Below are 15,534 nucleotides of genomic sequence, written 5' to 3'. Positions count from 1 at the left end.
AGATTTTCACACATTCTTTTTTCCTAGATAAACTTTTATGTGGTTTGTCCTGAGTACAAGATGGTTTGCTGAAAGCTAAAATATCTTCTTCCCCTGCCCTCAGGATAATTTTGGCAAAAGAAATAGATCACACATGCGAAGTGGTGAAGCCAAATACCTAAGTGATTGGAAACTAACTGTTTAAATTAGAGGAAGAGATGCAATTTTGAGAAGGAAAGGAGCCATACCCTTGGGAAGACAAGGGTTTAAAAGTCCTAGAAAATCAAGAAGTGCAGATGAGCCAAAAGCTATTTGGGGGAAGAAAAGCACCTTTCCTTACTCCAGAGATCAAAGAAGAAATGATTAGGCAAGACTAAAATCACAACTAAAAAAAGATTCTCTGAAAAGGGCAATACTGTTACCCCTATTCACCAACACAGAGAGAAATCATCCATCACAGCTTGGTCTCCAGAGCCAATGGATAATTGCCCAGTGGCCCCTCTTTCCTCTCCTCCATTCCACCAGTCCGGCCCCTGTTTGCACTCAGTGCCGTGGTCTGTCCTCACAATGGGAGAGGCACATGAGGAGCAATAAGGGATGGAAGGGAATAAATGGGACCTCACCTGGAGAGTGCATACTGTTCCCTCAGGTTTTTGTTAATGGTATTCTTAGAGCAGGATCTCTTCCTGCACAGCTGTTTCCATAATCTGGTTTCCACCTGAATGGTGTCCCTTTGCCAATGACAGGGAAATGAATGGCAGTATCTCTCTCTCTCTGCAATGTATTCTGCTAATTCTGTGATGAGGGTAAAAGGCACTCCTTGTGTATTTCCAGTCCATATCCCAAATACAGAAAGGATCTGACAGCCAAGATGCAGATTATGTAAATTGAGTTACCAGAGCCAGAAGATGCTACCAGAGCCAGCAGTCAGTTCTCATCTCTGTGACACAATTCAGCAAAAAGGTACTGAATTTTGTAACTTTTTTGAGGGATTCTCACTACAAGTTAAGCAGAAACAATTTCACTGTTAACTGCAGGTACACTCATATGACTAAAAAAAATGTGTCAGAACATTTATCTAGATACAACAAAAGTGGGCTAAGAAAGAGAGAATCTTATTTTTTTCTCTTTTGTACTTTTAAAATAATTTGAGGAAATTCCAAAACTTTGAGTATTGCAGACAACTAACACTGATTATGAAACAAAAGAATATTGTTTAAATTTCTAGACTGCAGATAAATATACCTGCTGAGGCTGTTCATAAATTGCATTTGCAATTTCAGATAAAACATGGTCTAAAGGCTTCAGATACTAAGGTATATGAAAGAATAGTACATGGTTCTTCACCTCTCTCTATAACTGCCCAATTTTCTTGAAAGTCTTCCTGCTAAATGCCTTCCCTTTTCGCTCAAATAAATCAAAGATAGGGACAGGCATTGATACGGTTAAATATTTCCACTTTGGCAAGTAACTACAAAATAAACAGTTAATAACCAGAGCTCCTCACAGTTTTAAATGCCATCACCTGGCTCTCACAACGTGCTCTTGCAAGGGAGGAGGTGACATTGAGCTTGCAGAGCAAAGGAAGGGAGAGCGTTTACCTGATGAGCTCAAGAAAAACCTTTACATAAGGTGGCCTCCATGAAAGCACTGACTGAGCAACGTGCTTGCTGCATGCTGCATTTACTCTAGATGTTAACTGGATTACAGTTGTGGTCATGATAAATTGGGATGTTTTTCAAAATGTGAAGGTATTCCAAATCACTATTTACTGCATTATTGGCTCTGCATTCAAGGCAACAAGCAGATGCAGAGAAATTACTATGAACGAAAAACTGCCCAAAAATGCCAGTGTTCCCAGGGGCTGGGAAAACAGGCAGAAGCAACATGGCAGGGCAAGAGAGGAAGATTTCTGCTCCTAGGAATGAGGAAAGGTGAAGGTTCCTGAGCACACAACTTCCTGAGGGGCTAGATCTGGCCACCAGGAACTTAGAAACTGGTGTTTGCATCTCCCGTCCTGATGGAACCAGTATACATGTGTATGTACTCTTGGTAAATAAAGAGCACTGCATCCCTGGGGAATTCCATTTCTCCCTGACAGGAGCAGCCTTGCAGAGCCCCAAACATAACCACTCCTGGCAATACAGGGCTGACAGTCCCTTCTTGAAAGCTTCCAGCATGTTTTAAGCATTACTGAGCTTCGCAGGCGCAACTTCCTAAGACTAAAATCATCAAACAATTAAACTTCCTGTTCAAGCACTGCTGTTACATTTTTACTTGGCAGTGTACCACGTGCTGCAGAGAGAGGAGGAGAGAGATTGTGTGAGCACCTGAGGGTGCAGCCCGGCCACACTGGGAAAGAAGGCTGGTGCTGCGGGGCCCTGGGAGTCGAAGCAGTGCCTGCAGGGGGTGGAGACAAGGCAGCGGGCCCACCATTAACACCATGCTCCTGGGGATCCTCTTGATGCTCTTCTTCATCCCCACTGCTGATGTAACAGGTAACAAAAACCCCCGACATTTCAATCCTTTCCCCTATTTTTTTTCTCACTTTGAAGGTCTGGGAAAGGAGAGTGAGAGCATGCTGCAATCGGATCAATTTGATATAATCAAGAGGCTAATTTTTCTCCTGCCAGAAGTATCCCTCCAAGATGAGACCCAGGAGCTTTCTTTTAATTTGACTTCTCTCTAGATCCATTTGGAAATTGCATGCATAGGTAGAGGGGTGTTTATTTCACCTACCCCCTGGGTTTAATAAGTTCTGCTCACAAGTGCCTTTTCTTGGGGGCAGCAGGTCTGAGCAGACCTGGCGCCAGCACCTGTGTTGGGGCAGACTCTCCACATCCCCAAATCTACTTCTAAAGCTTTAGGCTTCCCCATGGCCTGGCTTCGTGTCATGGGCTCCAGTGCTGAGTGCAAAAACATCCTCACAGGTTTAGCAAATAAATGCTCAAAAGGAGAGTTGCTTACTGAGCTCAAAGGTGGAAGGATGGGACTTGCCAAGTTTGTGATTTTTGCATTGTTTAGTGGTTTACCGATACTAACTAGACATCTAGTTTCTTTCTGAAGATCTTTGGGAAAAAAAAATCTTTTTGAGATTTTAAAATCCTGAATCTTAGTGAATCTTCCTGAGTCTTCAGTTGTTGTGCTGAGGGTATTTATCTTGGTGTTGGCTTGCTGATGCAGTGTTCCTATGTTCAGACCTAACACATCTTTCCAATGGGTACATTTAAGGCAAAGCAAGGCAAAAGATGCAGGCTTTTGCTTGGATAATCTTGAGACAGACAATTCTTCAGACTGCTGGCTGTGAACTTCTCCAAATATCAGTCTTTTGTATTTTCCAGGGAAGTTACAAATAGGAATAAAAATCTGTTTTCCAGTACAAAATTTTTAACATAGAGAACATCTTAAAAAGTCCCTTTTTCTAGTATGAGAGATGTAATTGAATATCTTTTTTTCTTATTTCTACATTATTCTTCTGTAGTTCTTTTCCTTAGTGAAGGCATTGTTCACACTGTGATATACATTTTTTAAGAAATCATAGAGTTTTTTTTCCTTGTCTTTTCCCATGTTTATAATTCTGTTTGCAATATCATAATTATTTCCACAGCAGGCCCCTGGATTGTCAAAGAAGACACTAATTCCAGGAGGGGATAAGTATCAGCAGTAGGTTAACAGTTCTGAACACTATTCCATGAGGTGTGAACAGCTTTTAAGCAGTGCTTTTGAATTGCAACAAAATAAATCACAGTGTGTGGTTCTCAGACACAGGTGTTATGCCACGGCTTTATAGACACACATACACTTGCTTTGCATGAAGACCTTGTGTTTCTCCAACAGATTCACCAAGATTGTACAACTTCTTAAAGAGAAGCACATGAGGTCATTTGCTTCTCTGGGCTCTCATCCTTTCCCCATCTCTATTTTCTTCACTCTTCATTTTCAAGATAAGTGGTCCTTAGTATGTGGAAAACATTAAGGCAGGTCAAAACCCTGCAGGACTTCCTCAAGCCATGAAGTGCACTATAAGCCTCAGGTATTTTGGTTTGGGAAAATCCACAGAATTCATCCTGTTGTTAGACTATACCAGTGGCTGCTGCAGGTTGAGTTTAAATCATAAAAAAGGACTTGAAATACTAGTACAGTCATTTTCCTTTTGCAGAAACACTAACGTTTGCAAAGTTTGTCCTCCTCCCCTTTTTGTTGGCTAAATAATTACCTTGCTGTGGACTGTCAGAGAGGCAGCTAGATCAAAGATCAAGCGTCTGGTATTTTGTGAAATAAGTAATATAAGGAGGCTCCCACTGCAGTGTACCACAACTGACCTCATCTTTTTACTATCCACATAACCTGGCTTATGGTCTCTGGGGGTTAAAACCAACTTCTAACCTACCCAGATTACCAGAATGCAAAAGATGGATGGATATGAGGCAAGGTTAGCCAAGAGTAGGATGACATCAACTAATTCCTGTTTTAAAAAAACAAATCACAAACTGCCAAGAAAAACCCCTGTGCTCACACTGGGTTTGACTAAAGCAAGAGTGGCACCTGGGCTTTCTGGAGTACTCCTGCAGTACTTGCAGCAAAGCAGGAAAGAGCCAGAAGGAGAGGATCCCCCCAGCTGCCCATCACACAGCTGGGTGACCTCAAACCAAAGTGAATAAGAAGGACCCTTGTATCTGGGAAAGAAGAGTAAGCATAATACAACAACAAACCAGTAACAGCAAAAACAAAATAGTTTGTTTATAACATATCTCTGTGCCTTTCTGCCTGTGGCTTAAACAAATTCCTTTCAGTTTTTTCATTTAGGTTTTTCCCTATCCCCCCAGGGAGTTAGGTGGGCCATTTTTTTCCTGTGCTTTCAGAAATGCCAACTTATTTTAGATACTTTGCTATGGAAAATAGCTTCTTGAAGTCAGCTGGCATAAAAAAGGACGAAGAGCACAAAATATTTTAGCAGAATATTTTTTTCCAATAGCTGATGATGATTCATGAAGAGTTCTGGTGAAAAAAAAAAAAGCAACACCTCAAAATAGTTATTTTCCATACTTTGTCAACTCTATTTCACTTTCTTGGCGAACAGGAAAAAAAAAAAACTTCAATGAAGTTTTGCTTGCATTGGGTTCAATGATCAGAGAGTCAGTATTTTACAGATATTATAGATGGATGGCATTTTGTTTCATGGTCCAAAACCCCCTCACATGTGATTACAAGAAATATTCAACACTACAAATAATCAATAAAAAGCTTAAAAAGCATTCAGAGATCTTATACACCATTGCATGTAAATCCTAAGATCCTGAGAAGGCTTGCAGCCTGTGTACACTGACTGAAATGATTTTACATTTTTAAAGTCACTGCTTTTTGAAACTGTAAACAATTATTTTTCATAACTGGTATTTTCTTGGCTGGGTAAGGCCAAGATATGGATATTTATTACTACACAGCATGGCTGAACACAGCTCTGAAGTGGCAATCATAACCCTACTTAGGGGAATGGAAACACCAACTACATGTTTCAGAGTTTCACCATTTAACAAACCCAAAGTGACATTTATTAGGAAAAACTGTCTTTGTGAAGGCAAAAGCAGCCTCAGCCCATGTTTGCTCAGAATGGGCTAGATCCTACTAAGAACGTAGTCAAATCCTATTCAGATCACCCAGGAAGTGAGGGATGTTCGGCATTACTCTGTCATCCCCATGAATCCAGCACACATTTTAGTATGACTGACTTTCTTCAATTCAAAACATTCTCCAAGTCCAAATGAGGAGGACAACAGCAGGGTTTCTTCAGCATGCCAGCGGGGTAAGCTTGCCTTGCCCCTGTTGGCATTGCCGCCCAACCAATTCATATGGTGCTAATGAGTTCTTCCTATAAATGAAAACAAAAATATCTCCTTTAATTTAGATTTGAACTAATTTGTGAAAGTAGATTTGGGTGCTTATCTTCAATCATGTAGGAGCTGTCTTCATTTAATGACCCGCAAATGAGCATTTCCCACTGCTCAGCCAGTCTCCATCCCAGCATCAGCAGCATGGAGCTGGGTTATCAAGCCTAGCCTGCAACACAAGGCAAGCAGAGTGGATTATAAATACAAGAGGTGAAAATAAGTTGAAGAAATTTATCATTTTAGGTGGGTGTATCAAAAGAGACTAGTTGCCAATTAGCACCGTGTCATGGCAGGGACATAAATAGTCCAGAGCTGCAGTTAAACGGTGGAGTTCAAGGCATGAACTCGCAGGTCATCATCATCATCAGGAATACAGGTTAGCTAATGACACCAGAAGAGAGGGGGGTAAGTCATTGGGGTCTGCAGAAGAGTCTAAATAACATCTGAAGGCAGTCCCTCAGGGATGGGATTTTCAGTGTTCTCTGACTTTCCTCTAGCCACAGAGAAAATGTGATCAGGCTGAGCAATAAATATCCATTAGTTTTCTGTAAGTACTTGCAATGAAAACAGGCAAGCATTTTTTTAAGTGTAACGCTTCTGTCTGTTCTGGGACCCTATTTTGGTTGTCAACTCTGAGACAGAAAAGGTCTCACCTGAAGGTGTATTCACTCCCTGTGACAATCAGGGTTGTAGTAGTGCACAAATACTGCAAAACAGTAGAACAACTCTGTCTCAAGTGAGATGTGTAGAATTCAGCTGTGCTAAAGGTGGAAAATTCTACTGCAGACTTGCAAACTGCCACACGGGCCAAAGATCACTTTTCTGGCCAACAAAAATATGATCAAATACCTTGTCTAAAGCAGTGGAATCCAAACCTCACCCCTTACTAGAATGCCTTATAAGCCTATGTGATAGCTTTTGTCGGAAAATGCTGATTCAAGGAAACCAAATTGTTTTGCTGAAATGTCTTCATTTTGATGAAAACTCACCACAGGCACCACCTTGAGTTACTCTCTTACTTAGCCACTCTGTCCTAGGATTCAAAGATCCTTGTCTCTTTCTATTGGAAGGCCTGGAAATGTTATCCTTCAATCAAAGTTTCACAGTGTTTTGGTTGCCTGGACATGGAATTTCAGAGCTGTTATGAGCTCTCCTCCACTCCTGCACTTACAATGCTGAGCAGAGAGACACAAGGAGGGTAGGCTACAGTCTTTCTTTGCTAAAGATAGGCAGTAGAGCATTCCCTGTCTCACATCTCCTTCTCTCATTTGAAGCAAGGGCTGGTAAAGGAGACTTTCAGTAAGAGAATTAACAACTTCAGCAGTTTCACAAGTTCTGCTGATAACAGAAGAACCTGCTAGCCAAAGGTTGTTTTTACTACCCACACCCTAGCACTAGTCCTAGCCATCTTATGCATCTCTTGTGTTTACTTTCGCATTCATCCCAAAGGAGTATCCTGCTCAAGAGGCTGGGATACTTCATCTTTTTGTGCAGTCATGACTACAGTAAGCATCATTTGGTCCTAAATATTGTTAAAAACAGTTTTAAACACTAATTTTCTGGGCATTCTGGTTCTGGCCTCCTTCCCACTTCATTTCCCTTACTAGCCTTTTTGAAGTCTCGCCACATGGATTAAGTAGAAAGAATCTATGTTGGCACCACATTTTGAGGACAAGAGGCACAATTGTCATTCTAACAGCCATAGTGATTTTCAGGGATCTGTAAAAGACTTTCCAGACCTCATATGAGCTGAGCTTGCATAAAGTCATATAAAAGCTTTGACAAGTCTCTAGATTAAGAGCCACAACTCCCTTCCTCTTACTTAGGTGTCATCATTTGGAAAGAAGGGTCTCATTTGTACAGGATGGCTTTTCTTGGAAGAAGCTGTCATTCTGCATAGTCCTTGCTATGTTTCATTGTTTGGCAGATGATAGCACAGAGGTCTACATGTCAGAAAACATTTCCTGTTTATGTATCAGTCTGGTCAATTAAAATTCAATTATACATTCATGTGACATGCTTTTTTCAGGCTTTTTTCAAATGCTACGTGCCAATGCAGTGTCAGATTAGTCAGCTCCTGAGTCCTTTGAGAGATTAAGAATCTACTACAGCTTCTGGCTAGAGAAATTACTTATTTTACATTAAAATGATAGCTGTTCATGCTTTTAGTGTTCGTTGCCCAAGGTCCAAACCCTTGAAATGGTTCAGCAAATCCACCTGCAAACTCTTCAGGAGTTCTTGAATTAAAAAGAAAATGTATAAATAATATTCTCTTATCTGACTGCAGTGTCAATTCATAGTATTTTCACTCCATAATGTTCCCCAGGAAACTGCTGGCAGAGTAAAGGATAGACTAAGAGGGCCTTAGGTATACACACAAGCACACAGGTGCAGACTAGGCCTCTGAGCTCTGATGTTACATCTTAATCACAGGACACTCTCTCTGCTAGTGTTCTGACTCTGAAGAAAAACACTCTTGATCTCAGTCTCCCCTAGAGACTGTGTAATATTATTTACATGCAGGTGGATTGCTGCAACAGTAGTTCCTGTGAGAAACTGCTTCTGCAGATGGGTGGTTTTGTACTCCCTGGTAGGGAGTGTTAGCAGGGGAGAGGAGATATGGAGAAGAGTTGCATGGGAGGATGTGGGGTTCTGAAATCTCACACTATATTTTATAAACAAGTGCTCTTCTCATTTTCTCCCCTCCCTTACAGAAAACAAGATTTTAGTGGCTCAGCATCCTTTGCTCATTGTAACTAACCAAACAGCAACTCTAGTTTGCAACTACACATACAATGGGACAGGGAAGGAATTTCGAGCTTCGCTACACAAAGGAACGGACAGTTCAGTTGAAGTTTGCTTTATTTCGTGGAACATAACCAAAATTAGGAGCAATTCAACTAAAGAATTCAACTGCCAGGGGGATCATGATAAAGACAAAGTCATCTTCAATCTTTGGAACATGAATGCCAACCAAACTGACATCTACTTCTGCAAAATTGAGGTCATGTATCCACCCCCATATGTCTACAATGAGAAGAGCAACGGGACTGTCATTCATGTTAAAGGTAAGCTGAGAAACCTCTGCAGGCCAATATCCTCCCTATATACACTCCCTACATAATGGCTGGAGGCAGTTTGTTGCCTTAAAAAAAAAAGTTGGATTGCCTGGTAAAACTACATTCCTGCTCTGGACTTCCTGAAGAAGAGATCTTAAAATGATGATTAGTAAAAACGACACATTGGAACAAGGAATAAATAAGCAAAAATTGATGTTTTTAATTTCATATACTTAAAGTTTTCTTTGCTCTTTCCTTAAAGAGACACCCACCCAAATACAAGAGCCTCAGTCTACAATTCCTTTGTGGATTCTGGCAACAGTGACTGGAATTCTTGCACTCTACAGTATGCTAATAACAGCAGGTTTTTTTAACTATTGGGTAAGAAACTTGTATTTTCCTTTGTTCTGTATGCTCTAGTAGTTCATTTCTCAGGCTATACTTGCCATGCTTACCACTAACTCACTGATACCCCTTCAGTAGAGGATGACAGTGTTTCTTCATCCCAGCTATGTATGCACACCCATGGTGAACCCCAAAAGAGCTGAAACACCAGATGCTCTCCAGGTGGGCTGTCAGGCCTCTGCAGTAGAGTCCTACAGCAGATGGTAATGCCACAGTGTTGGCAGTGCCCTGCACACCAGCAATACTGGGACACCTCTGCCAGCTGAACCCGTCGGGGAAATCTAGAACTACAAGCATTTCTGGCAAAACCCTATGAGACTATACTGACAGGAGCTCCCCTACAATAAAACAATCTATAGAGAGCCCTCAGCCCAGGACCATCTGCACTGGTGTCTTGTGCCTTTCAGCAAGACTATTTCTGGCAGCTTGACTACAAGGGAGTAGGAGCACCTGGATCTCAATAGTCTCTTGTCTGTACATCAACAGTAAGAAAGCTGAGACAGCCTTATGGCTCATAATTTTTGCTTTTTAAACTCTCTGGAGAGTTGACTTGCCCGAGTTGCATCTAGTTCTCCTCCTGGCATGATACAGGGGCAGCAGAAGGACATTTTCCTTCCTAAGCAGAAGGACATTTTCCTTCCTAAGGGCAAGTCTTAGGACTGTGATCTCCAGAGCCAATTTACACTACTTACTCCATGTGAGAAAGACTTGAACATATAGAACTCAATTCCTTGCACTCTGACTTTCCCCTCCATTTTTGTTGTTAAATAGCAATTTTCAACACAACGATTATGAGGTAGCCTGTATAAAGGGTCCAGAGTCCCTGCCAGGTTAAATGTTGCATGTGTACAGAAAGCCACTGTCACTGCTAGCTGAAGCTTAAGATCTGCTAAGTGTTTCACAAAAGGACACTTTCTCAATCTGTGGCTATTTCTAATGGAAAACAATCAAAGGAGGCACTGCCGCAGGAAAATAGAAAGGCCAGTTAAGTGGTTCCTCTTTGTGCCCTATTGTAGAGGCTGACTGACGAGAGCTGAGAGGATTACTAGAGCAGCTGCTGGTGTTACAGTGCTGTGCTGCAGATGAGATGCTATAGCTTCAAATCCATCATTTACAATCTGAAGCATTTTCTCTGTGCTTTATTCATTTGCTACCTAATGGCTTCACACTTTGCCACTAACATGTCTGTCCCCAACAAGGGTGACAAGGCTGCATTGCCATGTGTGCTGTTTGCTGCATCATTTTTTACCTGCTGCTATTACTGCTGGTAGTATTTTTCAGATAATATGTATTCTGATTGTGGATGTATTTAGAGTCTTGTTGAATGTAAATACAGCTGCCTAGAAGACACTGTGAATTGTAAAAAAAAAAATTGTGGTACTCGACAGACATGGCAAGCCTGATCAGTTCCTGAAAGCAGCTAAAGATTTGTCTATTTTCATACAGTTCTGCCTTCCCTGAAGGAAAACTGCTTTCCACTGCAAACGTAGCAGTCTTTCATCCTGTAACAGCCCAACAATCACTCATGCTAGCAAAATGTCTTTCTCCCATGCAAAAATACCTCCTAGGTGAATCAGAAATCCTGTATTATGGAGATGAACACAGAGATAAAGCTTTGTATCTAATGCTCTACACGCACTGACTGAATTACATGGCTTAAGCAGTATGTAACTCACATTCAACCCTTTGCATATATATAACATTAAAGTTAAAAAGCTTAAAATATTTCATAGTAACTGCCTCACTCTGCACATACAACATAATTCATCCATCAGATTTTCTAATGCAAACCTCCTCCAATTCCACAGCATCATATGCATGTATAGTGCAGCATATGCAACTATTTCTGTACATGGGAAGGAAATATCAGTAAAAAGGAGATCACAAAAGAGGGTATGATCACTATTAAAGGAAAAAGCATGGAAGCACTTTACTTACCCCTGATCAATAAAGCCTTAAGCTATGTAAAAAACACCAAGCTTTTGCACAGCCTGCAGCAGTCAGAGGCTGAAATGCTGCTGTAGCCACATATTTCCTCTGTGATTTTAGGCAAATTATTTCACCTGTCTTCTGCTTATTTCTAAATTTCTTATTTCTAAAAAGAGCCAATTCTTCCCTTGTCACACACGGGCATTATAAGCAGGAATCCAACAGTGGAAATAAGATTTTTGAGGCCCAGATTAGGAGACATAAAAGATTAAAATCAGCTCTGATTCTTTCACTCCTTGAAGGAAGGTTCAGGACAACATATACATTGTGTCTTACTGCTGTAAATAATAGGAAAACCATAGTCTGGGCTGATTTTTCATGCTCTTTTTTTGTTTGAGTTAAGCTAATTTCTCTTTACTTCCTAATAAATGAGGATAGCCTTCACAGCTCAAACTCTGTTGTTTCTGCTGAATCATTCCACAGATGAGAGAGGCAAGATGATGGTAAGAGGCATCAGTTTGTATCCTTGGTGTGTAGCATTCCTTTACCTGAAGAACTAACACTGTTAATCTCCCGCCAGATAAGCTGGAGACTTGCTTTTAGGTTGGGCAAATTCCATAGATTATTTGATGAGAACATGTGTTCTATTTCTTTTGTAAATGTATTTAAACCTAAAGCCGCCTTACAAATACGCCTGCTTCCCTGAACAGAGACCTAGGGCCAGAACTGTCAGCAGCTAACATGAGAGTTTTCACAGTTGTCTTCTCCCTTTCCCACAGCAGAAATCCAAGAAGCATATGTACCATCAGAGTGACTACATGAACATGACTCCCCGGCACCCTCCATACAAGAACAAAGGTTACCCATCCTATGCACCAACGCGGGACTACACTGCCTATCGGTCCTGGCAGCCCTGATCCCACAGGAGCCTCGTGTGCTTCTGGGCAGACACGTGCTCTGGGGCATGGAAGGAAGGACAGCCTCTCACCTTCTCATCGTCTTTGTTGCTATTGATTACAGACACCTACACCATAGCAAGTATTAACTAAACTTTGACCTACTAAAAGAATATCAGACCAACAAACCAATATAAAAAGGGGGGACAGAAAGGGGGGAAGTAAAAAAAAGAATTTTTCTCCATGATGGCTGAAAATGAGGCCCAGCTTGTGTTGAGGGTTGTCAGTGGATAAGATGAAAAGATGGCATCAGACCTCAGAGCTGGTTTCTTCCTAGCACTTGTGGTTTTGCCTCAGCTGTTGGAAGAAGCAGAACTTCTGATCTTTTCCAATTATTACTACCTTAGATTTAACCCTTAATTTCCTTCCCTGTATTGTTACTGTTAAACCTGGCAAAATGTAAAAAATAATTTTTTTTTCTCTGTAAGACAAAGACACAGTTTGAAGTTCAAAACACATGCTTAAAAGAAAGAGGAAAAGGTCAGTCAGAAGGCATCCAAGCTATTGCGCTATGGAGCAACTGATCTGCCAGGACAAATCAAGCTAATAGAAAACTAGTAAACCTTCAACATAAGCGTCCTTAGGCTGGACACCTTGTAAATGTTCATAAGGCCATCTGCAGTCATGACCAAGCAACTCCACGGACAGAAAGAGCAAGCAACCTGAAGACAAAATCAAGACAAGTGGGAGAGGAAGAAAGATGTCTTCATCATGAACAACCCCATTTCTTTTTTGTTTGCCTTCTGCATCAAGGGAATGCAAAGTCATATATGAAGCATTAGAAACAGAGAGTTCAGATTTTGAGAAGATTTTTACTTTATTTTTTAATTTGAGATTTCAGAAGGTATTCTCCTGAGTCCTCCTGAAAATTCATGCACATCTTCTGGCTCCTAGGTTGTACCAGAGCTCTTCCGAAAATCTGGGTCAAGTTATGAGTAACTAAAGACCACTTAAATTTTTTTCCCGTAAGTAACTGGTTTTTGGGGTGTGAGAGGATTCTTCATTCTCAGCATTGTAAATTGGACATGCAAGTTCTCAGACATCTTCAGGATCTGCTCTGGGCACTTTGAGGAACTTTGTGTTATGTGGAAGTTGCTTTTCTCTCTAAAGATGTTCTTCAGGGCTGCTCCATGCCAAAGCAGGACAAAGTCATTAGCAAAATGTGATCCATTCTTTCAATCTAGTATATTTACAATAACAGGACATCCTAAATTGTAAATGGGGTTGCCTTGGCATAAAATCCCTTTTCATACTGAGGAGACAATGTTTATTTTATAAAGACTGCTGAATAAACAATTTTAAAAAACCACATTCCCATCTTGAAATAAAATTTGGATTGTACAACATTTAATTTCCTTCAAGCTAGGATAAGAATATTCTTTCTCTCTTTGAGGAGGCAGGGCGAAAGTAGAGATGTGGAGAATGACAACAATCTACTTTGATGTCTTAAGCCAAGAAAACAACTTTGGCACTTCCAAATTGGAAGGTTTTTTTAAAATTTGCTGACTGGGCCTCAAATCTTCCACTCTGAGTCTTATATCACCATGAACCATGTTCCTGGAGGATGCTGTGCCACTCTGAGCAGCCACCTCTGAGTGCCACCTCTGAGGTGCCCCCTGCCCTAGCCAGGGACAGCAGAATCCCAATGGCAATGGTAAACAAAGCCCAAGAGGCAGTGCTGAGTCCTCAGCTTGAGAATCCAGTCATGAACCTGGCAGGCCCTGAGAGCCTTGGTCTGGTTCAGTTCAGCAAACTCAAAAGCTTATGATTGAACCAAAGGACTTCAAAACAAAGTCTGATTTATTTCTTCTCCTTTCCCCTCACCACATTCACAAACACTCCAAGGCTGACATTTTTCCACATACAATTTTTTCACTGCACCTTTGTACTGCAGCTGAGGCAGCTAGGAGCACATGCACAGAGCAGAGGGGAGGGAGCCAGGCACATTGGCATCGCTGCATGGTCCCAGCCTGGCCCTCCTTGCTGGCACTGACAGAGGGATGCTAATGCCTTGCCACCTCCCTCCTTACTTGGAGGGGAGATATGAGTGATCCTGTGCTGGGGCACCTAGCCACTTCCAGCAGAGAGCAGCAGGCTGAGCACAGCTCTCTGTCAGGGTATGGCACTGTCTTGCCAATTTCCAGGCTGTCACTGTGTGGCACAATGACACAATGACATGCATGATCACATGGAAAACCACAACTTCTAGTACAAGTATAAGGTGAGATGGCAAATGTGTATCAAACCCACAAAACAGAATGGATGTTCTTTGCATAAACTGCATATATATACGTATTTAGGTATAGATGCATCTATTTCATTCCATATATATCCCTAGAGTTTTATTATACTTTTGGCAATCTCCTTTTAAAATTATTAAATAGATACAGTAAATTAAATCTTGAATGAATGTATTAGGTCTGAGGCTAGTCAGAGGAAATTATTGCTTTCTAAAACAAATATTGGTATAATTTGCTTACCTTCTCCTAACACTTTTCTACTTTCCATATTTAAAAAATACTGGTAGCTCCCAGGACATGATACTGGAAAGTAAGACCTGGAACATCTGGAACAAGTATTAATTCATTCAACTGACCAAAAAGGAAGGGAGATACAGGGAAATATCCTAACATGAAAAAATGAGGAGAATCAGGACATGAGAAATCCCAGCACTGTGTTAAAACGGACATTGCTGTTATATCAAAGCTCTACAGGGACATGAATTGCAGACTGTTGGAGATGGGATACCAGTAAATTGCTTTTATCCACCACTGTAAAGGATGAAAATAAAGTGTTTGCAGTCTGCATATGTGGATCAGCAGAGTCTACAAGCAGCAATCCTAATTTATTCCATCTGGTTTTAGGCAATGCATAACATGCCAGGACAGTCCTGTCCCTCCCTGGCCATGCCTTTGGGGTCTATATGCTGTTTATGGGATGATGTAAAAAGAAACCTCCCTCTGCTGCAGCTCTGAACTTGGAAACTGTGCCTCATGGAGGGCAGAGGTAAATCAATAGGGTTTTCTGCCTTACACATAGGTTTAAATTCAAATGCAAATATACTCCTGCCAAAGAGTGATTTAATTTTTCATCCTCCTTTCCCCCGCTTTTGGGTGTCAGTGTCAAATGAACATCTGATCTGCTGTCATCACATCTGAACAGCAATCAACATATGTTGCAAGGGGTCAACCAAGGGTTGTGCAGCTCCAGCCCCCTGCATGCTGATTCCTGTTCTGCATGTCTCCAGCACAGCACAATACAGCCTGCCTCTTCTTTGCTTCCAGGAACCAAAGCCCTAGAAGACTAATGCCAAGGAGG

At 41.3% G+C, this 15,534-nt stretch overlaps 1 protein-coding gene across 1 annotated transcript; it reads left to right on the top strand.

Moving 5' to 3' along the window:
- Positions 1-2,398: 2,398 nt before the first annotated feature.
- CD28 (CD28 molecule) lies at positions 2,399-12,351 on the top strand. Its single transcript, XM_036387019.2, has 4 exons — positions 2,399-2,477; positions 8,582-8,935; positions 9,189-9,307; positions 12,040-12,351. The coding sequence occupies exons 1-4, from the start codon at positions 2,423-2,425 to the stop codon at positions 12,175-12,177; spliced, it is 666 nt and encodes a 221-aa protein (XP_036242912.1). The 5' UTR covers positions 2,399-2,422; the 3' UTR covers positions 12,178-12,351.
- The last annotated feature ends 3,183 nt before the right edge of the window (positions 12,352-15,534 follow it).

Source organism: Molothrus ater, chromosome 7, assembly GCF_012460135.2.
Source record: "Molothrus ater isolate BHLD 08-10-18 breed brown headed cowbird chromosome 7, BPBGC_Mater_1.1, whole genome shotgun sequence".
Classification (NCBI taxonomy): Eukaryota; Metazoa; Chordata; class Aves; order Passeriformes; family Icteridae; genus Molothrus; species Molothrus ater.
This window is presented reverse-complemented; position numbering and strand designations above follow the sequence as displayed.

Excerpts from the sequence above, each read along its gene's own strand:
- CD28 (XM_036387019.2), top strand. The coding sequence starts at position 2,423 with ATGCTCCTGGGGATCCTCTTGATGCTCTTCTTCATCCCCACTGCTGAT. Across the intron at positions 2,478-8,581 it reads CCCCACTGCTGATGTAACAG|AAAACAAGATTTTAGTGGCT; the intron begins GTAACAAAAACC and ends CCTCCCTTACAG. Across the intron at positions 9,308-12,039 it reads CAGGTTTTTTTAACTATTGG|CAGAAATCCAAGAAGCATAT; the intron begins GTAAGAAACTTG and ends CCTTTCCCACAG.